This window comes from Armigeres subalbatus, chromosome 1 (genome assembly GCF_024139115.2).
Source record: "Armigeres subalbatus isolate Guangzhou_Male chromosome 1, GZ_Asu_2, whole genome shotgun sequence".
NCBI classification, from domain to species: Eukaryota; Metazoa; Arthropoda; class Insecta; order Diptera; family Culicidae; genus Armigeres; species Armigeres subalbatus.
This window is the reverse complement of record NC_085139.1, coordinates 224,879,691-224,906,365: the sequence shown is the minus strand read 5'-3', so window position 1 is coordinate 224,906,365 and position 26,675 is coordinate 224,879,691. Positions and strand designations below refer to the sequence as shown.

The following is a 26,675-nucleotide window of genomic DNA, read 5'->3' as shown; positions in this document are numbered from 1 at the left end:
TTTCGTGGATCATCTTCAATCGGCACAGTTGCAAGAGCACTTGCCTAACCCAATATTGATGCATCACCTTACCGGGCCCGATGAAAATGGAATGGGCTTCCTTCAAGGGCAGACATCCGTTGGCCAATCTGGCGTCATTCGGGATGTTCATGGAGAAACAAATGGCAGCTGCAAGTAAAGTTAGTTTCGAACTTCCTGTGCACGAAAAAACCTTCAAGAACGAGAAACACCGCGGAAAGGAAAATGCGGGTGTCCATACACATCTGCAAGGTGAAAGTTCAGGCGGCAAACCACCAACTTCAACCAGAAATGCTCGAAAAACAGCTAAAGCATGCAGTATGTGTGCAAACGATGGACATACAGTTAAAAATTGCTCTCAATTCAAGGATATAAACATAGATGAACGGTGGAAGATCGTCCAAAAGAAAGGTCAGGACATGTCTGAACTGCCATGGGAAGTGGCCATGCAAGTCATGGCAAGTTTGTGGAGTGGAAGGTTGTCGTCAAAAACACAACACCCTTCTTCACTACCCTACAGTATCACATTTCGTCAACCACTCTTCATCCTAAATACCTTGGGGTCTGGTTTGATTCCAAGTGTACCTGGAAACCCCATATTGATTATTTGTTAGAGAAATGCGGAAAAAGGATCAATTTTCTCCGTTCTATCTCTGGAACTTGGTGGGGCGCTCACCCGGAAGACCTCATCAAACTATATAAAACGACTATTCTCTCTGTTTTAGAGTATGGATCTTTCTGCTTCCTCTCAGCAGCTGATTGCCACCTGATCAAATTGGAACGAATTTAATATCGCTGTTTGCGTATTGCTCTTGGCTGTATGCATTCAACGCATAACATGAACCTGGAGGTGCTTGCTGGAGTCACTCCTTTAAAGCACCGTTACTGGGAGCTCTTATTAGGAATACTAATTAAATGTGGATCAAGTAACACACTTGTATACATAACTTCGATAATATGCTTGAACTGGTTCATCGGTCAAGATTTCTAAGAGTCTATCTCAACTAGATATCGTCAGATCTTTGTCTTCCATGTTACAATCCACCTCGAATTCACGTCACCAACGACAGTTCCTCAATTGAATACAATCTGTCCATGAAACACGCTATTCAAGGAATACCAGATCATCTTCGACAAATATCTATTCCTTCCATTTTTTATGAAACATATGAACATGTCAATATTCAGCAACTCCACTGATGGTTTTCGCATAAACGGACCCACTGGCTTCGGTGTTTTCAACATAAGTTCAACCACCTTCCGAAAACTTCAAGAACCGTGTTCGGTTTCTGTTGCTGAGCTGGCAGCAATTAACTTCGCTTTGGGGATAATTCCCGATCATCCCGTAGACCATTATTCAACTTCTCGAATAGTCTTAGTTCTATCGAGGCACACCGGTTGACGAAACCAGTGGAACACGCATCTTACTTTCTTACAACTGTAAGAGAGCAGATGCGTGATTTGGTCGAAAGATCATTCAAGATTACCTTTGTATGGGTCCAATCTCATTGCCTAATCTATGGCAATGAGAAGGCGAACTCGCTAGCAAAGGTGGGCGCACAGGAAGGTGAAGTTTATGATAGACAAATCTCGAACAACGAGTTTTTCCCATTAGTCTGTCAGAGTACTCTTCAAAGTTTACAAAGGAATTGGACAAAAACGAACATTGACTGTGGCCGTTTTCCATAATTCCTAAAGTTTCTGCGCAAGCGTGGTTCAGAGGTAAAGACTTAAGTCGAATTTTAATTCGCGTGATGTCGAGACATGTGTCCAATCACTATGCACTAAACGCACACCTCTATAGAATAAACCTGGTCGATAGCAACCTATGTAGGTGTGGAGCCGGTTACGATGACATCGATCACGTAGTTTGGTATTGCTCGGAAAACGACGCCTCTAGAGCGCATTTATTGGATACCCTTGTGACCCGAGGTAACCCTACAGGGAAGTAAGAGGTGTTTTGGGGGATCACGATGGAATTAATATGCAGGCCATCTATGCCTTTCTTTGCTAGTCTGACATAAAAGTCTAATACCCCTATTTTTTTTCTCAGTTTCTTTCTTCAGTCTTATTGTTCCGTGTAACACGAAGCTATGGCCATTCGGAAGATGCTCCCTGACGAACAACAACTCGAGCACGACACTACACCATACCGTTAATGACGTCAAATACCCGGATGAGTAGCTGTATAACCTCAAACCTAAATCCCAACATCATCCGTCCTCAAATTACGCAATCTAACCTTGAGTCGCCACGAGTATCTTGGTCTATGTCCCTTTCCCATTACTAATTGTTGATAATAAGATGATATCGATTGTAAATGTCATAAGGAGTCTCGGCTTCGTTAAGTGTTAAACACGTCTGAGCTTGTCAAATAAACGAATTAGATAAAAAAAAGAGTTGCAACGACAGACCAACAAAGCCTTGGCGTCTACCTTCACGAGTGCTCAAACCAAATGGCTTTTCATTCCCCCGGCGGCGCCACACATGGGAGGCGCCTGGGAGCGTCTTGTGCGGTCGGTAAAAGTGGCAATTGGCGCCGTAACAGACTCTCCTAAAAGACCAGATGATGAGACACTTGAAACTATATTGACGGAAGCAGAGTTCATCATAAACTCTAGGCCACTCACATATACCTCTAGAGTCGGCCGACCAAGAATCGCTTACACCAAATCATGTTTTACTGGGAAACTCGAGCGGCCTAAAGATTATCTCTTCCGAACCAGTACTTCAAAGAGCTTCCCTTCGCAGTAGTTGGAAACTAGCACAATGGATTTGCGACGAATTCTGGCGTAGATGGGTGAAAGAGTACTCACCGGTTATTGCCCGTCGAACGAAATGGTTTGAGGAAGTTCAAGAGTTGAACGTTGAAGACCTGGTTCTGCTGTCTGGTGGAACGTCATGAAATCAGTGGATTCGTGGACGTGTTGAATAAACTATTCCAAGACGGGACGGTAGAGTACGCCAAGCTATAGTACGAACAGAACATCTAGGCACATCTACATTAGAAATGTAGATGTGCCTAGATTTGATGAATACATATGTAGAGCAAGTAAGATACACTTCGATACAACTATTGTCCAAACTAAAAACAACAATTTGCAATCCAGCGCTCATAATTTGTAAGGTCTTCATAAAAGTGGCGAGAAAATCCAATAAAACTACTGACTAAATAGTTAATCGTCTACGGTAGCATACAGTTCGACTAAAGGGCTGTTTAGCATCAGTTAGCTCAGTCTAGCAGTGATTTGACTATGATTTGACTATGCGTCCAATTTGGGAATCTCGAGCTCGTTCAGTAGCCGCTAGGTTGCGAAGGCCGACGGAGGTCCTTCGTAGCTTAGTTGGTTAAAGCACCAGTCTAGCAGTGTTATTTGTTATCAAAGGTAATCATGTACTGATACCATGATTATTAGGTCGCATGGTCCACGGGTGTATGTTTGACGCGATCAGGGATTAACACAAGTGAAGTGTGTACAGTGGGGTATCAGTTTAATACAACGAATCAATAACAAAAACGAAAAGAGGCAAAGTCCCAAATAAAATGCGGGTATACGAGTGGTCCCCGAAAGGGCGACGAGCGCTCACACAAAGCCACGCTTGTGGTAGCAGCAAAACTGATACTCCACTGTAAACACCTCCTAGGTTAAGGTTGCGGTGATCATCAAGGATGGTGCGAAGAGAGAATGAACCAACTCTCCCTACTCTTCAGAAGCTGTAGCAAGTTACCGAACTCACCGAGACGAAGTGGCAGATAGAGACAGTCAGTCGCCGATAGCAGGTGCATAATTCCGTGGCGCGAGTTGTCGCAACAACGACAATTTTCTGAAAAGCGACAGTTATAAGACGAGACAAGATCGGTGAATTTTTCCTTCATCCTACACCGTGCAAGGGAACGTTTAGATACCCTAGTCCTGAGTTTTCGCTTTAAAAATAAGTGTGAGGGACACGCGGCAAAAGTCCAAAACCCGAGTGATGTGATCCAGAGTCAATCGATGACAATCGACACCACGCGTGCATGCAAGTCAAGTGGAATTTTAAAATCGATGGTGGCTAGTGATCCGGGACAGCAAGTAGCCTGCGGTGCAAGTGTGATGGGACTTAGAAAGATCAAGTCTTCAACATCTCCGTCAAGTAACATTTCGGTGAACGGTTATCCGGTGGCTAGTGAGCAAGTAGCCTGCGGTGCATATGTGGAATGCGACGGGGCTCAGTGAAAGAAAGAGCAAGTCTTCAACTTCCCCAGTCGAGTAACATTTCGGAGGACGGTTACACGGTGACAGAAGTGTTCCGTGGAAGAGAGTAGCTCGAAGTTGGCCGACGGCATAGTGAGGCTCGGCGTGCCGGTGGTAGAAGTGGCTCCAAAGATCTCGAAGCGGGCAGTGAGCGGGAAACACGGAGGGGTGGTGAGTTCGGTATGGTGAGCGGCAAACAGAAGCATGCGGTGACGGTGATGCAGGTGGCCCCAACGATAGTGCGCACGTCTAGTTAAGAACAAATTTGTGAATAAACTCTAGTATTAAGGTAATAAATCAAGAATATATCGGTCGTTATGAACTTAATCCGACGGTTGTAGTTTAGACAAAGAGGGAAAGAAACTTCACTTTCAGGTTCCACCCACAACAGTAGAAGAGAGCGACCGGTGAGTAGTATTTTGGTATACCCTGTATCTAACGTATCTGTTCGAGCTAGTGAGCAAAAAACCGGTCGGTAACAGTACATGCGAATAAATTTATACTCATATCTATAGAACGGGAATTCAATAAATTCTAGGAATAGGTTTAGGCGCGATATCCACAGCCGAAGAGCCACTGAACTCGAAGTGAATTATCGAAATTGTAAGTAGCCCAAACAAAGACATTTTAGTTACAGAATATGAATTAAACTTAATCTATACAAAGGGTTATCACTACTTACTACCGACCGTATCGTTACTGCACTTTGTAACACGATGGTCTACCAAAATTGTATGTATAATCCGATTAGATTCAAGAATTGAGCAGTAAATAATGTTTTTTGTTCTAGCTTAAAGCTTACCAATCTAAATACCAGGTTTGCTTATTAGGCTTGAGAAACCCAATAGAACACAGAACACGAATATCTGAACTCAAGAATGATTTGGAGTATCGCAGGAACTCTGGAAATGTTGTGATTTGTATATACTGGTATAATGATGTCCCATGGGGTTGCTTCAATTAACACACAAGCTCCGGACTCTATGAGTCACTCTGGTGGTGTTGTAGACTTCCAAGATCTGAACTTAAGAATGATTTAGAGTACTGATGATGTTCTGGTAAAACTACGATTTGATAAAAATAGTTAAATTATGTCTCATGTAGCATTGCCAACTTCAATTTAGGATTGAGTCCCCGTAAAACGTTTAGTTGTTTATGTAGTTCATCAATATCTGAACTCAAGGAAGTTTTGGAAGCCCTAGAAGATCTAAAAAAATATTTTACAACATATTTCTACTTTGTCATGGTCTGCATCCATTTTTGAAGCAGTATGTCCAAAACTTATGCAATACTGTACCGTCGAAAAAAAAATATTAGAAAATTAGTAATAGAAATCCCATGGTCTTTGTGAGTCATCTCTCATTACTGCTCTTATGATTGTGATATGTACTTCTAGGTAAAATGATACTTTTTTTACAGTTTTCATTAAAATTATTCTTTATTGCTTATATAAATTCAGCACAATCATTTCACGGATATTCTTCAATACATTTACTACATTATATAATTTACGTAGTTATTTAGTGAGCTGGATACTGATTAGGGTAGTATGGACGAGGAATTCGGATCGGAATGGGTTGTAAGGATTGGGATTCACCTATAAACTAGAGAATAAATTACTTAACTCCTAGTTAGGCTAGCGCGTGTCTGTAGAGTATGAATATGATACATTTTACTCGCACAAATATATAATTGCTTATATATTTTTTCACTATTAATTGATTAAAGCATAACAGAAAACAGTGTCACTAAATAAATAGTTGTTCATGTTGGATTCAGATCAGTGCCTTTTTGACCACCAATTAAACATAAATTTCGTTTATATATAAAGGTTCGAAATAAATAGAAACTATTAAAAAAAAGTAGGTTTTCATTAAAAGAACTCGGAGATTGAGGTTAGTTAGATAAGGCGATAGTATGGACTGGTCACATTTTTAAAATGTGACCTAGTTCCTCGTTTGTTGACTTAACAGAGTATAGTGAACAGAGCATTATACGAATGTAAGTTTAGGTTCGAATTTAGGTTGACTCAATCAAGATATGTATACGCATGTTTTCAATATAATTAGGCGAAGAAAGTAAATTAATTAAATAAATAAATAAATAAATGAATAAATAAGAGATAAAGAAATTCGATTAGAGTATACTCGCGTGTACTTGCTTACAGGTTGCATTTCTCGCTTTCAATGGTTCCACGATGTGACGATGAGAGGGAATGCTTGTTTGGTTTTCTTCAAAATTTTGTTTACCTTAGTCCCAAAAGTGTCTTCTGCTGCAAACAACTTGCTTGCAGCAACCTAAGCTAGAGGAAGCATTTACCAGCCGGAATGTTCAGTTCGATTTCTCCCGATTGAAGCAACCGGCAGGTTTCGGTTTCCATGGGGATAGCGAGGGGTTCGCAAAGTGGAACCATTGGAATTGGTTAAATAAGTGTTTAAAAGAAATTCGTTATAGAAGACACCCTACTATTAAAACATACTTCATCAAACATAAATAAAAGAAGCAAAATCAAAAGACTACCGCACGATTGACCGCTTGTCCTATGAAAGATAGTTAAAAGTAAATATGGCGATCCATTGCTGGCAGTCGGCACTTTTCTTCTGTAACAGCGTGTTTTGAGTTGGTTTTGTTCCTTCCCTTCCGCAATTCCAGAAAGAAAGTTTCCCGTCTGCCAGACATTCGCTTAGCAAACTTAACTCCTAGCCTACTACTGGATTGATTTTATTTATTGTCCCCGCCTTCGTTCTGTCGGACCTACCCTTTCTTTCGCGATATTTGGGATCAAGAACTCTCAACAAAAATAAGCTCAACAATTTTTAACGAGGCAACACTAATTGATTGCATTGACTCCCAAACAGAAACTTAACGAAAATTTTACCCGCTGTTGGAGCACCATTTCTGGAACAATTTAAGGCTGGCATTGACTAAATTATGTCTATCTAGAATAAATAGAGTGTTGAGTAGTTATTAAGATTTGTTTTCTCCGACTTGGGTTTGTTTACAAAACATTTACCAGCTCAGTTCTGTCATAAAATAAACAATATCGAAAAATCCAGCTTGATTTTGAGGAAAATAGTAAATCCAATAAAAAGTCTCTCTTTGTTTAATAAAATTAAGTGAACAAAGAGAAGCTAGCTTTCAGAATCACAACATTTTCAATAAATCAATCTATTTCTCTTTTTTTTTGTGTTTCTAGCCGCGTGTGTTCTATTGTCCTTTCGCTAATATTTTTAAACGGATGAGTTGCGTGTGTTGAACACTGAGAAACTTGTACTTACAGATATTAAGAGTTATGTGTTTTCTATTGTGTTTGTATACGTGTGTTAGTTTCACGAGTGTAAACTATTGTGTATGCTATGTCTGCGTGTGCGTGTGTGTTTTAGCATTCATCGCCGCCACTTCCTACGAATAGAAATTCCTTGATTTGGCTGACTTGGTGGACTTAAGCGTACCGCTGACCATCGAGCTGGGACCGCTGGACACGATCGAGGCCGTGGACGGACTTAGGTGTGGATTTGTGAAGGCAACCGATCGTTCCTTTTTCGAGGCGAACGAAAACGGCTTCAGTCTTATGCACAGAAAAGCGGACGTTACGCACGAGGCCAACAATATTGACAGTAGGACAACGATCGTTACCGTGAAGCCCGGTGTGGTCATGCATATAAGACCTTCTTCCCTTACCGGGAAGACCATGGTTGAATCGTTAGTACTATTTTGGCTACCAATTGGGAATGTAAGGTCTCCAGGAGATACAACTCGAATGATTCGTTTCATTCCGACATCTTCCTTCTCTTCTGGTTCTCCGGCGGCACGAGTACGACGGATGCGGCGATCATCTCGCTTGCGGTTGGCAAATACGTGAGCATCGAGTGATTGTGGTGGCGGTGGTGGAGGTCCGTACTGCTGGTGCTCCGGTCCTCCGGACAAGTGATGCACATCCAAAATTCCAGGATCGGTACACTGCTCAGGGCACTGATAACGGCAGATCTGGATGGTACACTGGAAGTGAACCTCCATTGAATCGGGGAATTTGAATGCCTGGAAGTGAGCGTATGATAACACCGAAGCGCTCGCTCCAAAGTTTTTGATCTTCGTAAACCGAGACATCAACTTCGGTCGTGTCACACATCCACGCTGATCCACCAACTGAATCGGTGCGCGTTTGCCATCGTGAGCCATACAATTCCTAACCAGCATGTCGAATTTACTATCATCATCCTTGATGGCCAACACCATCGTCATCGTTTGGCCGATCTTCACCAGTCCAGACACCTCCGAAGCCCATGGCCCCTTTCCGACCTGAATCTGCATCCAGCAGCCCACATTGTCTCCGGCAAAATCGGCTCGAATCACATCCAACATGTCCACTGGGAACGGTCGGAACGTCACGCTCTTCTCATACTGATCGTGCCACGTGCAACGCAGTTTTCTGGCCTGATCCCAAACTTCCTGCACCTGAGGGTCATACTGCAGCACAATTATATTCTCGAAGTAAGATCCTGCGCCCGATTCCGTTCCAGAGTACCCATTGTACAGTGCATTGTCGGTGTTTCCAGCCGTTCCGCACTCGTGAATTCCAATGTCGAAGGTGGCCGAGCTTTTTCCCAACCCAGCGGGCAGATGAACGCAATTGATGTTACTGTAGTGGCCCTTGGAGAAGATGATACCGAAGAATGGTTTGTCAAACTGGACAAATACCTTCATGCCTTGCTTTTCACATTTCACGTCCAGGGAAACGATCTTGGGCATGTCCTGCAGAGGCGAAGACCATAGGTCGTTCCCAGCGAGGGGAGCGCCGTACAGTTTATCCCCGGCAAGCTCGTTGCTCGATTGCAGCTTCGGGGGCGGCAGGGGTGGAGGTGGTCCGTGATAGGCGTGGGCCGATGGCAGTTGGGACTGCGGTAGCGGTGGCGGTGGACCATACAGCTGACCATGACCGTGTGGGATACCTATACGGGATGGGAAGGAAGAAAAATGTTAGAGCGATGCAGGAAGCATATGATATGAACATTCAAATAGTGGTGTGTATTCGTATTTATATCAGCCGGCTGATCATAATGTACCCAGACGAATACAACTTTAATTTTTAAATTCAGGAATGCATGTCGAAAATAAACCAGGAACTGGTGTGATCAGGCTATTTAAAAACAAGTGCTTCTACAGCCCTGTATAACTGTCTTTGAACTAGTGCGAAATGAAGAAAAGGAAGTACTGTCTGCATCACATCAGGATTCGAACATAAAAAAAAAATAAATTTAATTGAGTCTATAGCAATTAAAAAAAATTTTTTGCAAGGCGCTACCTTACGGAAGATGAAAGGATATCATGGTCATGCCATAGACATGGAATACTTGGGCAGGTTCAAAATTATTATATTAGTGAGCAATTTCATCAAGGCTTATGCGTTAATGACAGCGATCAACACATCTGGTGGAAACTACCACGCCTACATCCCAGCCCCATCCTTACAGTCACTGGTATCATTGCTGAAGTACAACACGGATTGGAGGAGCAGGGACTATGTCCAAGGGCTTTACGACCCCTCCCAAAGTGACTGCGAGTAAGAGGGTTTGCCTAGGAGGTGGTGGGGTTTGGTAGTGGGGTCTGCTAAACCTCTCCCAAAAGCCACAAGTATCCACAAGCAGACCCTATCGAAGCGACCTTGTGCCGCTTAAGGCGCACGAGACCAGCGGAAGTGCCAATCGGCACATCAGGATCGATGCCAGTAATATCCTGATTATGGCATACTGACTGCGTGTTACTGGATTATGTTTTGAATATTTTAATACTGTGAAGCGAGGGCTGGTAGTCTGGACATTCTATTCTCTTAGTAAGGCACCGACCCGAAACGGCGAATGAGCTAATGGTCAGGCTGTCTTCCGTCCCATAAAACCATGACAGGCGTTGTAGCACGTGGTACAATTCTGTCACACAGTTTTCAAACTGCGTGGGATAGGCTCAGATGCTCTTTCCTGACTAGCGCTGGCTCTAAACACGTAATTGTCAACCCTAGCATGGCCACCCTCCATGCCGCAAGGTATGCATAGATAACCATGGGATCAATGAGGCGAGGGGGGGACCCAACAGCAATGATTTTTTCAACAAAATCAGAAAAAGTAGACGGAGGAGCCGTGTCTGGTGGTAAGGAGGACCTTTTGCTAGACGAAGTGGCCTTTATCGGTAATTGACAAAGCATCAAGAGCTCTCGGATTTGTATTTAGAATAACAAAGAAGTTTACGGATATCTACTGCCTAAAATCGCTATATTGTTCTCTCATACGATCCACACTGGAGTACTGTTCAGCTGTTTGGTGTCCTAACTACAATAACGGTACCGAGCGACTCGAATTAGTCCAGCGTCGCCTTCTTCGTTTTGCTCTCAGAGGGCTACCTTGGAGGGACCCCATCGTTTACCTGACTACGAAAGCCGTTGCCAGCTGATTGATCTACAACCCCTGCAGATGTTTGTCGAGCATTGACCGTAGCCGACATGCTGCAAGAAAGGACGGATTGTGAAATAATCTTGCAGGAAATAAATATAAACGTGCAACCCCGGTCGTTGCGTAATAATTCAATGCTATGACTCTCTTATCGCCGTACTAATTATGGATCATGGAGTGCCATTCATGGTTTACAACGTGTATTCAACAGAGTGACATCAGTTTTTGATTTCCATTTGGCCCGGGACAAACTTCGACGGAACTTCTATAGAGTTTTTGCTGGCCGCGGTAATCGACGAGAGAATTCTTGAGTTAACTTTGGATCACATGTTTTATTTTTATATTTTATATTTTGACCATTTCTAATTTTATGTGTGTATTTTGTCATCTAAACTGTACTTTAGCTTTAGTTTAGTATACAACACATCATTGGGACACATGTTGTCTGTTGATGTTAAACAACATAAATAAATAAATAAACCCCAAGGGTTGCTGGGGTGAGCGAAGGTGATGGTCGTGGTGGGTTAGGTGGGCCGGTAGACGTAAAATGGATAGCCCCACTCTGACCAAGGTCATAAACTCGGTGGTGACCAACCACGAGGGTAGCGGAGGACAGACAATGGAGGTGATTATTGACGTTTCAGATGTATGTAATCATGTTCTTTCTGGATACCCACGTAATCTATAGTAAGGATTCGAAACAGACCGTACTGACTCTCTGCACTCTAGTCGTGGAGGCGAAGTCGGAGTGGAAGATTTTGCTAGAGGCCAGTAAGAAGGCGGAGCACAAAATCCGCATTCTTACTGAGGAGATGGAGTCGGCGGTGAAGACCAGGAAGGAGGCCGAATCGGAGATTCGTCTCCTTACTGATGGGAAGCGGCTGGCGAAGAGCCAGACTGCGGAACTTCAAAAGTGGATGACCTTCAGTGGTGCAACTCCGAAGCTAAGTAAAGTCACGCAGGTGACGGAACTGAATGTTGCTAAAAGGGTTACAGTGTCGCCTTAGAGGAGAGATACGGAAACTTGGGCCTCCTGCCCAATTGAAAAACAGTGCCTACACCAATGAGGGTAACTAAGAATCACCGGAAGGAGGACCTGCCGTGGACGGAGATCGTGAATCCCAAAAAGGCTCCGCTTCGCCATAATGAGTGCAGCCAATGGAGCGGAGCAGGTCACTGTTAAGAAGAGTAGAGCCCGTGAGAAGAAGGGTGCGCCTTCCAATGGCAGTGGCAAGCGAAAAGACAGAGATGAGGCGATTATCGTCTACGCCAGCGGTTCTCAACCTGGGGTACATGTACCCCTAGGGGTACCTTTGCCAGCCCCAGGGGGTACCTTGAACCAAAGAGCATAATGGCGGATGTATTGCGTTTCCAATAAAACTTGTTGATACAGTTTTGATAATTATGCATTTTAGATTCCAAAACATTGTATTGTATGGCGATCAGTAAATCAAAATCTATTGAATCCTGCCCACTACAACCAGCATGGTGTATGATGGCTGTGCAACAAAAGATCTAAAGGACAAAAAGTTTAATTACTAAAATCTACAATCTAGGGGTTTGTAATCCTGTATTTGAGAGGCATGAAGGCTTTCCCGAAAAGCTCAGTAACTTCGTTGATAAAGGATTGAAAGCCTTTTTCAAGAAACACGTATGCTTTCTTTTGAGAGGCTCCGAAACCTTATTTGAAAAGGCTTCTAAGACTCGGAAACCTCTCGAAAGCCTTCTCTCAAGACTCTAGGAAGCCTCCTCTCTAGAGGCTCGGAGTCTCCTTACAAGTGGCCTCCTTTAGGAGACTCGGTTTCAACAGGCTCAGAAGCACTCGGAGGTGAACTAGCCTTGGGCTAAAAACCTCTTTAATAAAGATTATAACAATAATAAGGCTCTGAAGCCTCCTTCTAAGAGGCTCTGGAAGCCTCCTATCAAGAGGCTCGGAATCCTTCTTTCAAGAGGCTCGGAAGCTAACTTTCAAGCCGTTCAGATTGAAAGCCTCCATTCAAGAGGCTCGGAAGGCTGCTTTCAAGAGGCTCGGAAGGCCCTTTCAAGAGGCTCGGAAGGCTGCTTTCAAGAGGCTCGGAAGCCTCCTTTCAAGAGGCTCGGAAGCCTCCTTTCAAGAGGCTCGGAAGCCTCCTTTCAAGAGGCTCGGAAGGCTGCTTTCAAGAGGCTCTGGAAGCCTCCTTTCATGAGGCTCGGAAGGCTGCTTCAAGAGGCTCAGAAGCCTCCTTTCAAGAGGCCTGGAAGCCTCCTTTCAAGAGGCTCAGGAAGCCTCCTTTCAAGAGGCTCAGCCTCCTTTCAAGAGGGCCTCAGCCTCCTTCAAGAGGCCCAGGCCTCCTTTCAAGAGGCTCAGAAGCCTCCTTTCAAGAGGCTCAAGCCTCCTTTCAGGAGGCTCAGGCCTCCTTCAGGAGGCTCGGAAGCCTCCTTTCAAGAGGCTCAGCCTCCTCAAGAGGCTCAGAGCCTCCTTTCAAGAGGCTCAAGCCTCCTTTCAAGAGGCTCAGAAGCCTCCTTTCAAGAGAGCTCAGAAGCCTCCTTTCAAGAGGCTCGAAGCCTCCTTTCAAGAAAAGCCTCCTTTCAAGAGGCCCGGAAGCCTCCTTTCAAGAGGCTCAGAAGCCTCCTTTCAAGAGGCTCAGGCCTCCTTTCAAGAGCTCCGGAAGCCTCCTTTCAAGAGGCTCAAGCCTCCTTTCAAGAGGCCTGGAAGCCTCCTTTCAAGAGGCTCAAGCCTCCTTTCAAGAGGCCTCAAGCCTCCTTCAAGAGGCCTGGAAGCCTCCTTTCAAGAGGCCTGGAAGCCTCCTTCAAGAGGCCTCAGAAGCCTCCTTTCAAGAGCTCAGAGCCTCCTTCAAGAGGCTCGGAAGCCTCCTTTCAAGAGGCTCAGAAGCCTCCTTCAAGAGGCTCCGGAAGCCTCCTTTCAAGAGGCTCAGAGCCTCCTTTCAAGAGGCCTGGAAGCCTCCTTCAAGAGGCTCAGAAGCCTCCTTTCAAGAGGCTCAGGCCTCCTTTCAAGAGGCCTCAGAAGCCTCCTTCAAGAGGCTCCGGAAGCCTCCTTCAAGAGGCTCAGAGCCTCCTTTCAAGAGGCTCAGAAGCCTCCTTTCAAGAGGCCTCAAGCCTCCTTCAAGAGGCTCCAGAGCCTCCTTTCAAGAGAGGCCCGGAAGCCTCCTTTCAAGAGGGCCTGGAAGCCTCCTTTCAAGAGGCTCAAGCCTCCCTTTCAAGAGGCTCAGAAGCCTCCTTCAAGAGGCTCAGGCCTCCTTCAAGAGGCTCCTGGAAGCCTCCTTTCAAGAGAGCTCAAGCCTCCCTTTCAAGAGGCTCAGAAGCCTCCTTTCAAGAGCCTCAGGAAGCCTCCTTTCAAGAGGCTCAGAAGCCTCCTTTCAAGAGGCTCAGGCCTCCTTTCAAGAGGCCTCAAACCTCCTTTCAAGAGGCTCAGAAGCCTCCTTTCAAGAGGGCTCCAGAAGCCTCCTTTCAAGAGGCTCAGGAAGCCTCCTTTCAAGAGGCTCAGGCCTCCTTCAAGAGGGCTCAGAAGCCTCCTTTCAAGAGGCTCAGGCCTCCTTTCAAGAGGCCTGGAAGCCTCCTTCAAGAGGCCCGGAAGCCTCCTTTCAAGAGGCCCGGAAGCCTCCTTCAAGAGGCTCGGAAGCCCTCCTTTCAAGAGGCCTGGAAGCCTCCTTTCAAGAGGCCTCAGAAGCCTCCTTCAAGAGGCCTCGGAAGCCTCCTTTCAAGAGGCCCGAAGCCTCCTTTCAAGAGGATCAAGCCTCCTTCAAGAGGCCTGGAAGCCCTCCTTTCAAGAGGCTCAGGCCTCCTTTCAAGAGGCCTCAAGCCTCCTTTCAAGAGGCTCTGCCTCCTTCAAGAGGCTCAGGCCTCCTTTCAAGAGGCCCAGCCTCCTTTCAAGAGGCCAGGAAGCCTCCTTTCAAGAGGCTCAGAAGCCTCCTTTCAAGAGGCTCAGAGCCTCCTTTCAAGAGGCTCAGAAGCCTCCTTTCAAGAGGCTCAGAAGCCTCCTTTCAAGAGGCCCGGAAGCCTCCCTTCAAGAGGCCCAGCCTCCTTTCAAGAGGCCTGGAAGCCTCCTTCAAGAGGCTCAGAAGCCTCCTTTCAAGAGGCTCAGAAGCCTTCTTTCAAGAGGCCTGGAAGCCTCCTTCAAGAGGCTCGGAAGCCTCCTTTCAAGAGGCCTGGAAGCCTCCCTTTCAAGAGGCTCAGAAGCCTCCTTCAAGAGGCTCAGAAGCCTCCTTTCAAGAGGCTCGGATGCCTCCTTCAAGAGGCCTGGAAGCCTCCTTTCAAGAGGCCTCGAAGCCTCCTTTCAAGAGGCTCGGAAGCCTCCTTTCAAGAGGCTCGGAAGCCTCCTTTCAAGAGGCTCGGAAGCCTCCTTTCAAGAGGCTCGGAAGCTTCCTTTCAAGAGGCTCGGAAGCCTCCTTTCAAGAGACTCGGAAGCTTCCTTTCAAGAGGCTTGGAAGCCTCCTTTCAAGACGCCCGGGAGCCTTTTTTCAAGAAACTTGAAAGCCTCCTTTCAAAAGGCTCGAAGGCCTCATTTTAAGAGGCTCGAAAGCCTTCTTTCAAGAGGCTCGAAAGCCTTGTTTCAGGAGGCCTCGGAAGCTTCCTTTCAAGAGGTTCTGAAGCTTCCCTTCAAGATGCTCGGAAGGCTCTTTTCACGAATCGCGGAAACTTAATTTCAAGAAGCATTGAAGCCCTCAAAGGTCATCAACGTCTTATAGGAAGCTTGATGTACAAACTTAATTTGAATTGCAAAGTTTCACAGAATATTATTCGTTATATTCAGACAACTGGAGAGCCATATATTGCGTGTCCGTTTTCCATATATCTTATAAGCTAAGCTTATTTTCATTTGCAGCGAAAAACCTCAATGAATGTAAAAGTTTGAAGGGGTACCTATCAAGAAAAAGGTTGAGAACCGCTGGTCTACGCCGACGTCTTGAAGACTCTTATATGCAACGAAAAGCTCTCTAGTCTAAGAGGAGATGTTTACTGCATCCGTCGAACGCGGAAAGGCAAGGTGATTCTCGTCTTGAAGCGGGATGCTGCTCAGCGTTAAGCGACCCGTGCCGAGGGGATGCATGGCCAGGGGGAGTGAAATAATGAGCTAAGCCTTTAACGGAGCCTGTGGGGTACATGGGCACCCTCCACAGTAATTGTCCCTTACCGCGTCATGCTGGGCTCTGGCGTGGTAGACCTCTTTTCCCGAGAAACTCGTGGGACCAAAATGGAAAACAAAGTCAATTCTTCAATTAGTGGTAGTAGTGTAGGCGACAACCCAGCGTGAGTCACTTAACCTTCATCTCGGCTAAAAAAACGCCGGTAGAGGTTATTGACGGCCCATGGCTTGTGGAGGCGATGAACCGCAAACGCGATGGTCTTTCGAGGTGGCGACGGAACAGCTGGACGCCATCATCGACTTTGCGTCATCGAAGCATAATATCAGTAAGGACCTCAAGAGGAGCTTGCTGAAACTTCGAAAGTCGATGTTGGACGCCAAGCTGGAGAGGGCGGTCGTGACGGCGAAGTCTAAGCCCGTGAAATCCGTGGAGTCGAGGTCTACCCAGACTGAGGCCCAAGGATTAGCGGATTTGGGCAAGGTCGAATCGACCGAGGGCGTGCCAGTGAAGACGGTGGTGCCAAAGTCTACCCAGACTGAGGCTCAAGTATTCGCGGGCACGGTGGGGGTGACTGCTCCAACGGAGCAGACACAAAAACGGGGGAGACAGTCTCCAGGGGATGAGCTCCCTGGGGCCGCTCCAAAACGCGGAGGGTTACTACCCCGAACAAGGGTAGTGGGGCTGCGAAGCTGAACCCCGGCCAGGTACTTCCCAAACCGGGGGAGGAAGGACCTGGAAAGACCAGGGAAATAGAGGGGGATGACGCCTCCTGGTCAAGAACAAGAGCAAACCGAAGACGTCAAGGGCCGAAAAGAAGGCCCAGTCGAATGAGGGTGGCAAGAAGTCTATGGTAGGCGCCAATTGCCACAGGGGCGATGCCCTAGTCATCAAGACGAACGAGACTAAGTACTCGGACGTCTTGAAGCCGATGAGGAGTGACGTCAAGCTCGGTGAACTTCGGCGCCGACGTACGTCGAATAAGACGTACCCGGATGGGCGAGATGATCCTCGAGCTGAAGCGGAGCGTCTCGCAAAGGGCGCCGCCTACAAGAAGTTGGCGGAGGAAGTCCTAGGCGAGACGGTCAAGGTGAGGGCACTCACGACGGAGGTAAATCTAAGGGTTAAAGACCTGCACAAGATCACCGAAGTCGAAGAGCTCGTCACGGCACTGCGGCGGCAGTGTGAAGTGGAGACGCCCACCGCAGCCGTTCGGCTACGAAAAGGTCCGGCAGGGACACAGGTAGCATTGGTTCGGTTATCTGCAGCGGACGCCGTCAAGTTAGGGAGCGTCAAGGTGGGATGGTCGGTGTGCCCTATGAGCATATACGAACAACCCGAAGTTTGCTTCAAGTGCCTGGAACCGGGGCAAAAGCAATGATACTGCAAAGGCCCTGACAGAAGCAATCTCTGTCGACGCTGCGGATTGGAGGGACATAAGGCACAATGCTGCACGAACCCACCCAATTGTTTGATTTGTTCCAGCAAAGCTGTGAACAGCAAGCACCCCATGAGGGGTTCGAAGTGCCCGGCGTTTAAGCGTGCTGCAAAATCACAGTGCAGGTAACGCAGCTGGCTTGCTCGGCCTCGCCCGAGTGTTTGGTGTGCGCAGGTTTAGAGGAAACGGCGGAACACGTGTTGTTCGTGTGCCCACGTTTTCGCGCAATGCGTGACCACATACTTGCCACATGTGGTCTGGACACTACCCCGGACAACCTAGTTCGGAGGATGTGTAAAGATGAAGTTGGCTGGAACGCCGTTTTATCGGTTATCGTCCAAATCGTCTCGGAGCTACACAGAAGGTGGCGCGTGGACTCAAGGATGGCTAGTTCAGGCGCAAATAAGAGGTGGTCCAAGGGATCGGAGTCGGCTTCATGGGTCATACCTGTGGCCATGCCCTGTGGTTGAACTCGATCCTTTTATCGAACAAGTGGCCGTGCGAAGAACAACATGGTATCGTCGCTTCCGCGGCGTCGGTCAACCGGGCGGGTTCCGAGCCCGAGGACGGAAAGGGGTCCTCGTCAAGCTGGGACAGTCAAGTCGGCAAGTCCCTCTGTGTGCTGGCGAATAGACACTATCGCAGAGAGGTCAATGTGGGGTGCACGTGGTATCATCATTCTTGATACCAGTCGTGCAGAGGGAAGCAGGCGCAAAGTCTACCCTTCCCACCTTCCGAGGACATAGGGCGTGGTAAGGCCACCTGGAAAGCCGGCTATGCGCTGGCACGATTTCATGGTGTTCTTCTAAAAAAGCGAGTCGCGATGTTCGATGCTGCAAGGACACGCAGCTAACCTCGAGGGAGCGTTGTGCAATGGTCCCCCTTTGAAGCATTACTTTCTGGTTGTATCGAAGGGACTATGGGCTTGGCGGCAATGGAAACGGTTTAGCGGGTCGGGGATGTAGTCCTGCCTCTCTCGTTTGGAGGTGGCCCCTAACCCCGCACTTCCTGGACAACCCAGGATGTCTGTTGAGCAGATTCCCCCTCCATTGCTTGGGAAGAAAAAATAAATACAAAAGGGGAATTTAACCGGTTTTTGCCATGTTCCTAATTTGGCCAATTTTGCGAATAACTCCAGAAATAAAGCAATTCGGGAGGGTTTTATTAGTTCCAACAAGAGATATATCCCTCACGATTCCACGCTGCTTTTAACTGATCGAATATTTTGGAAAAATGTGTATTTTTCAGGGTTGGCCAAAATAGGCACTAAGTTGGCCAAAACCGGTGCACTTCCCCTATATTTATTAATTTTGTTACATAGGTATATTCACTCTCATAATTATGTTAACATGTTATAAATCATAATCATTGATTGCATTAACTATAAATTGCTTCCAAGAGTAAAGTGACCAGATTTTTCTTGGGTCAATCCGGGACACCTTATGCATTATATACCGTTTAGACTCAAATCCCGAACATGACTCACATTCCGAACACTTGCTTTTAACTTTATTCGTGTATTTTTTTTCCACAGGATATTGAGTTTGTTTGTAATTTTGATGCTCCGTACGTAAAACTGATAGAAATTTCAGTTTTAGAGCGCTTTAACGTCGGTATTCGGAATATGAGTCATGTTCGGGATTTGAGTCAAAACGATATGAAAGCGTATTAAACAGAGTCTCTTAATTCTCGTGTATACATAGATGAGACAGTGTGCCATGAGCTACAAAGCTCACGTAGCAACCGATTCTGTGCGACGAGAAAAGCTAGCGCGCATAAAATAACTAAGTGAGCTTGTCTCAATGTACGTCTCATGAGACTCATCTCATGCGCTAGGAATGCATAGCTGGCGTCACTAAGGCGACGACATTATTGAATGGAAATCTCCCGCCCAGGCTGTTTTACGCATTTTCGCTGTTGTTTGTAAAGGTTTGCCATGGCAAACAGTACATGAGCTGATCGCATTGAGATCAATGCTCAATCTCATCCTTTTTGTACGCGTGCATGATGTCTGGTATTAAACCGTTTCTCAAGTGTTTTTTCCTATCAACTTACAACACCCGGTATGACTACTCTTCATAACCTAAAATTATTGTGTGTTCCCAATTATTTTTGAAATATGAATTGTTTCATATTCTAAGTTTCAAGGCCGTGCGGTAAAGCAGATCTTTTGGCGGAATCTCTTCAATAAGTGAGGCATTCTTCACTGGTATAATGGATATTGTTAGTTGTCTGTCGTCATATGTAAGTGTTCAGCCTGACCCACCACTGGATGAAGACTGTGAAATTGTCTGTCAAAGGATTCTCTGGAATCCCATTTTCCAGATTCCTGATTCGTTTGGTGGATATTCCTTCTGATGAAGAATGCCGGTATGATTGCCAGAATCTTCGGTTAAAAGAACGTCAGGACACGACCGGCAGCTCGACAGAAAATAGGATTAATGAACTCAAATCTTCAGGAAGGCTGTTTGCTGGCTTCTTGGTGGATTGAAAGGCGAGTTGCTTTTTCAACTCAAAACTATATTTCTCTTTTTCAATATGGACTGTATAATAGTCGGAAACTGAACGAATCAAAATTCTTGAAGGTCACTTAACTTATAAAACTGGCGATTTCGTCGATGAGAGCTAGCTGGGCGTGGCTTCAAATCCTTCGTTCTTGACTGGACTGTCGATTTTTGCTTTCAATTCCTTGCGCTAGGAGGAGCCAGATCGAAGGCTCGAAAAAAACGGAAAAACGGCGTCAGATCAAAGTGCAAAGTGTTAAAATCGTTCGAAGCGCAAGAGATGGAGTTGGAATTTGTGGCCGGCGGCGCGACCGGTTCGTGGAAGGAAGCGAAAGGAACAAAAAGACGGAAAAAAGACGCCGACGGTGTAAGCATCGCGTCGGGTAGCATCTATTCGGAGAATATTTACTCGGATCTCGACGAGGACCAAGCCAACGAGCCGAATGGTGTACAGCAGCAACACTCGCGGAAACAATCGAAGGCCACAATGGAGGCGCAAACCAAAGTAAAACTTCCTCCTCTGGTGGTGGTTAACTACAGTTTCCACAAACTTCAACCACTTGTGGAGAAAACTGGTGTCAAGCCCGGCTTCAAAATAAGTGGTATCGGCACAAAAATCCTCTGCCGTTCTGAAAATGAATTCCAGACGGTGGAAAATTTGTTGAAGCAACTACAGTTGGAGTACTTCACGCACGACAAACCCGGAGACAAGCCGTTCAAGGCTATCGTTCGCGGCCTTCCCAGCGTGACAGCAGAGTCACTGAAAAAGCAGCTTCTCGTGGAACACCAGCTGGCTGCCATCGAGGTGCACGAAATCAAGCGTCAAGAAAACTCCAAGTACAGAGACACCATGTATCTCATCCATTTTCCCCATGGGTCAACCACACTGAAGCATTCCGCACTGAGGCAAATCCGTTCAATCTCCAGCATCTTGGTATCCTGGGTCCCGTATCGCTCCAAACACGACGTAACCATGTGCATGAATAGACTCAATTTTGGACACGGTACGCGTCACAGCCACCGATCTAGCCGCTGCAACCTCTGTGGGGCGTCACAATCTACCGAAAAATGCACATCTGGAGAAACACTGACCTTCGTTGTGCGAACTGTGATGGGAAGCATTCCTTTAATTGAAAAAAATTCAATTCCTTGCGTGTACGCATTCAAGAATGGATTTGGAAGCCGATACTCTCGCAGTTGCTCGAGATTAGTGGACTGGGAAGAAGGGTATCAAAAGAAAGAAGAAAGCATTGATGCGAACACCTTCATTCTCATAGTTCAGTAAACTAGACTGCCCAATTCCCTCTTTTATTTCTGATTATTCGGATCTTTTGCCAATTTTCTAGACCTTTTCTCATTCCCTACGGGTTTTATGGATTCTCCAGACATTACAGATTCATTATGGGATGCGGGACGATTTCCGGGACGCCTGGAAATGCGGGACAAGTAGGCTAAATCCGGGACTGTCCCGCATAATCCTGGTTACTTTATCCAAGAGTGATTTTATTTTATTTTACTTACTTTTTTTTGTCGTAATTGTTTGGAACTTGATGCATAGTGAGATTAATGTTTATATAGATTTATTTTTTCCTTCTTCGTCGTCGAAATAACCATGTCGTTTTCGTCATCGCCAAAAAAATGTAATAGTAGAAAGTTATTGGATAAAAAAAAGAAAAGTGCACTAACTTGGAGATTGCATTTAGCACTGTGCGACTTACAAAAGTTTCCTTTATAACCTGCAAGATTATTGTTCCGGCTTGATTCGTTGGGTTGAGCAAAACTGACCTTCGAGTTAGTTGGCGTATCCGAATATGCAGATCCTTGCTGTATCCTTTCTTTCCCGTCCACTTTAATTCCTTCCAATTCACCAATCCACTTATCCTTCCTTTTAATACACTAATCCAACATACATCACCCACATATCCTTTTTAACAGTCCTTTCTTCCTTCAGTTATGCAAACTAGATACGATTTACATTAGCAGAACAAACTTATATGCATACACTTTATTGAGAACAGCGAATTTGGTGGTAGATATAATTGCACTTTATATTACTTTAAGTTTATGATAACGCACGCGCGTGGTTGGTACGACCTTTATTGAGGGCTATCGAGTGGCTACTGACTGGCCGGTAGGTTTTATAATTTTTTTTTCTCCTGTCTATTGCTAGGTATATATATAATCGTGATTCGGTCAACTTCGTGTTATCACTATGTGTTATCAATGTATGTGCAGTACAACGTTTAGGGTGTCTATTTTGTTTTAGTGTTGTGTATAACAGTTTTGTATGGATTAAGTGTTTAAAGTTTAGAAGATAAATTTAGTTTTTAAGCTTCATATATCAGGGAGAAACATACCGGCCCCTTGAACTAGTTTCAACGCCTATTTCACAAAGCTATCAATGTTACCTATTATAAATACACATGAACTTACAGCCAATATATAATTGTGCTTATAAACTATTTGAGAATCCCTCTTCGATGACGGTCTCTGATGGTAGTGGACATATTCTGCAAACGGGCCGCTTGTATACTCCACTAGCAGTCTTGACGGTCACTACACGAACGACTCCTTCTGCGCTGGGATGGACATCAGTGATTCTTGCTAAAGGCCAACACAACGGTGGCATGTTGTCTTCACGTAATACTACTAAAGTGCCGATGCGTATTGGGCTGGGTTGTTTATATTTGCTGGACGTTTGTAGCTCGGTCAAATAATCTCTGCTCCAACGATCCCAATATTTTTGAACATTTGCTGCTGTTGTTTATGGTGGTCTAAGCGGTTGGCTGGGGTAGTGATTAGATTGCGCTGGGTATAGCATTCATCGGTGTGCCATTCAAGAAATGCGCTGGTGTGAGCGCGTTTAGATCTGTTGGATCATCAGAAAGTGGGGCTAATGGTCTCGAGTTTAGTGCTGCGGCTATTTGGACAAGTAGCGTGGAGAAATCCTCATAATTAAGCTGACGGTTCCAATTTCCTTCTTAAGAGCGGTTTTCACAGAACGGACGGTTGCCTCCCAAAGACCCCTGGAAATTCGGTGCTCTAGGGGTATAAATTTCCACGTGATGCCTTGCAGGGACAGTTCGTTGCCGATACGTTCTTTACTGGACTTATCATTCAGGGTATGATACAAATCGTGCAATTCGTTCTTGGCACCGGCGAAATTTTTGGCGTTATCTGAATGAATTTCAGTTGGAATGCCATGGTGTCCTGAGAATCGACGAAGGGCTGAAAGAAAGCCGGCTGTGGACAAATCGCTCACGATCTCCAAATGTATGGCTTTGGTTGAAAAGCATATGAACACCGAAATGTATGATTTAGGCGCTGCTGCACGACGGTAGCGGTGGTTTCAAATAAAATGGACCGCAATAGTCCACTCCTGTAATGGAGAAAGGCCTGCTTGGACGGACTCGCGTGGCCGGAAGCTGGCCTGTTGGTTGTTGTACCGGTGTGGGGTTTATGCGGAAGCAGCGGTAGCACTTTCGTAGGAACGCAGTCGACTACAAGCGTTTTCCATGAATAGGCCAGAATTCTTGCCTCATTGTGGAGAGTGTTAACTGGCGTCCTCCATGAATTGTTTGCCGATGATAATAGTCGACGAGCAACTTTGTTAAGGGATGCATGCTTGGAAGAACTGCAGGATGCTTCATGCTATATTCCTGATTTGCATGACGTAAACGTCCTCCAACTCTAATCACCCTTGCCTTTGTCGAGAAAAGGTGAGAGGACGCCTAAGTGAAGACTTGCGATTGACATTCCGATGTTTCTCCAAATGTTCAAGCTCGATTTCAAAACTCTCAGCTTGGGCTAGTTTGACTAAGGCTAATTTAGCAGCAGAAATCTCTTCTACAGTCAAACACGGAGAGCGATTTCTTTTGATCAGGAGCACGGCAATTGCGACCAAATCGAATGCAGTAAGCGACAATACGTAGCCAAGTGCCTCCAATTTTGACCGGATCGTGAAGATTTCGTTGAGTTCCGCTGACGTAGTTGTAATGTGTGTTACTAACTTTCTAGTCTCCATATCAACATCCGTGCAACTGATCTCCAGAGTTTGAGATGGCCAGGAATCCTCTGGGTTTCGTAGCTAAGATGGTCCATTTTTCCACAACAGGTTCTGAAGAAAATCGTTGACGGTCAATCCTCGGGATTCCAAGTCAGCGGGTTTTCCTTTCCAGCTATGTGTCGCCAACGATGACCTTGTGTTATGGTTTGAATGGTCGAGACTCAGTTGGCAACAAAGGTCTTCCAAGTATTTGGAGGAGCTTGGAAGCCAGTGAAGCCACAAATTGTTGAGTCAGACCAAAATGTGGAGCGAATCTTGGCCCAGGTCGATTGCCTTTAATGACCTTAGAGTATAGAGTAGCTGCCTCCTTAGCAGCACACAACTCCAAACGTGGTAGAGTAAGCCTTTTAATGGAGCTACACGGGATTTCGAAGACAGCATTTCGATATGTATATTTCCAGTGGCATCCATTGTACGAACGTACAAACAGGCTCCATAAGCTGATTCTGATGCATCTGCAAAACAGTGGATCTGAACATCGTTCCAAGAAGATATGAAAGCAAACCGCTGAACTCGTAGTTTCGACAAATTGTTTAACTCGTTGTAGAAAGCCGTCCACCTTTTCTAATTCCATTGGAACAGGAGAATCCCAACTAGTTTGCAATAAAGCAAGCTGCTGCATAATTATCTTCGCATAAACGACTATTGGCGATATTAATCCTAGAGGATCAAATAGCTTCGCAATGCACGAAAGAATTCGTCTCCTTGTCCACGCTACGCTGTCGACTGCAACCTCCATGTTGAATCTCAATTGATCAGATCTTGGCTCCCTATGTTATTCCTAATGCTTTCACCTCCTCATCTGGATTCAAATCGAATGTAATCGACAGATGAGTTCCTAGCTGATCTGCAGGGACGTCCTTCAGTACCTCCGGGCAATTCGAGCACCATTTCCTCAGTACAAAACCGCCTTTGGACATCAATTTCGTCAAATCTTCCCGCAATTGAGTTGCATTGGCAACACTGGATGCCCTGCCGATGTAGTCGTTCACATAAAAATCATGGATCAAAGTCGCACTAGCAACAGGAAATTTGGCCCCTCGTCTGTTGCTAACTGATGCAACGGTTGAATGAGAAGAAACGATGATGGTGTTAATCCGTAGGTGACTGTAAGCAATTCGTATTCGCAAATAGGTTCATCGGCCGAAAATCTCCAAAGGATTCGTTGAAGGCTTGTATCATCCTGATGTACGCGAACTTGCTCTTACATTTTTTCCACGTCTCCTACCAATGCGATTTCATGCTTACGGAAACGCAGTAGAAGACTCAAAAGCTCGTCCTGGATTATCGGTCCTTTCAATAAAGCATCGTTCAAAGAGTATCCACTGTTTGTGCGCGCTGATCCGTCGAACACAACGCACTTTGGTCGTGCTGCTTGATGCCTTCAACACCGCATGGTGAGGCAGGTAAAGCACTTCCTGCGCTCCAGAACTTGCATTCTCCTCCAGTGTGTCTTCATTTGTTACCTTCTTCATGTGCTCAAGGTTAGCATACTCCTGCATGAAGGCATGATATTGAATTTTCATTTCCGTATCCCGTTCCAATCGTTTTTCCATTTTCAGAAATCGCTCCAACGCCATATTCCTCGATTCCCCAATCATTCGGTTGAAATTGACGTGCTTTGGTAAACGAACAACGTATCTACCGTCCTCCAAACGGCTATGAGTTTCCAAGAAATGTGTCTCGCAATCTTGTTCCTGTTTAGACCACAAGGGTTGATCTTCCGTACTCTCCACTTTCCAAAATCTTTCCAGTGCGATTTCTAAATTATCCGGCGATGTTGCTAGACAACAGTTGATCGGTTGATTACCTCGTGCTGAATACCTTCCTGAAACTACCCAACCAAAGACTGTCTGTACCAAATTGGGAAGTCCTGGACCCAGCGAGACTCGCTTCATTTCACGTTCATAGAAAAATTGATAAAATGTTCCGCTCCGATCAAAAGATCGATCCGACTTGCATCGTTGAAATTTGGATCAGCCAAGTTTAAATACTCTGGAATCTTCCATTGTGATGTTGATACAGTTGCAGCAGGCAGATTAGAAGTGACCTGTTGTAGTATTAATAAATCCACACCCACCGAAAATTCTGTCACTCTAGAACTGATGATGGTGCTAACTGCATGTTTCACCCTCGTTTCAGACTCACCAATTCCGCAAACTGGAACATTCACTGAACGTCGCTTCAGCTTCAGAATTTGACACATTCGCTCGCTCATTAAATTCGCTTGTGACCCATTGTCGAGTAAAGCCCTAGCTAATTGCTTGTTTCCGCTTTGATCCCGAATCACCAGTACTACAGTTGACAAGAAGGTGCAGAAGTTGCCCTGGATCTTCCTACATTATACGTCCCAACTGGCTCATCTTGCGCCACCTCGCAATTCTCCGATGGTTGTTCGTTAATTACGACGTTTGTTGTTGTTCCTTGATGCTCGGTTGTCCTAGTAGATGTCCCAGCCATCCCAATGATCCCAGCATTACTGTTACCTGGAGGAACCAGGGTGAATCAAAGCGAATGATGTTTCCTTCCACATGTGCGACAGTTGAAAGTAGACTTGCATTCCCGCACCCAATGTCCAGTCCGAAAAACAATTGCTACATAAACGTTTGTTATTCACCAACTCCAATTTCTCTCTAAGACCCAGCTTAATGAACTTCGCAATAACGAGCCATGTAGTGATTTTCCCCGCAGCATGGGCACGCCACCGATACAGACATCCGTTCTTGCTCTTTTCTGTAGCAGCATGAACCATCTGTTTGAAGACCTTTCCTGTCGATTTTTGAGTTGATCTGTTTGGCTCTAATGCATTCGACGATACAGCTTCCAATACACGCGTTCTTTTCTCCAGAAATTTCACCAAATCCGCAAAACTTGGTTCTTCCAGCGACGCAGC

At 45.6% G+C, this 26,675-nt stretch overlaps 1 protein-coding gene across 1 annotated transcript in view; it reads right to left on the bottom strand.

Moving 5' to 3' along the window:
* Window positions 1-5,675: 5,675 nt before the first annotated feature.
* LOC134205828 (uncharacterized) overlaps window positions 5,676-26,675 on the bottom strand; it is a 181,565-nt gene continuing 160,565 nt past the window's right edge. The window contains exon 4 of the mRNA XM_062681441.1: window positions 5,676-9,202. Coding sequence (XP_062537425.1) covers window positions 7,656-9,202 — 1,547 coding nt within the window. The 3' untranslated portion in view covers window positions 5,676-7,655. The remainder of the gene's footprint in view (window positions 9,203-26,675) is intronic.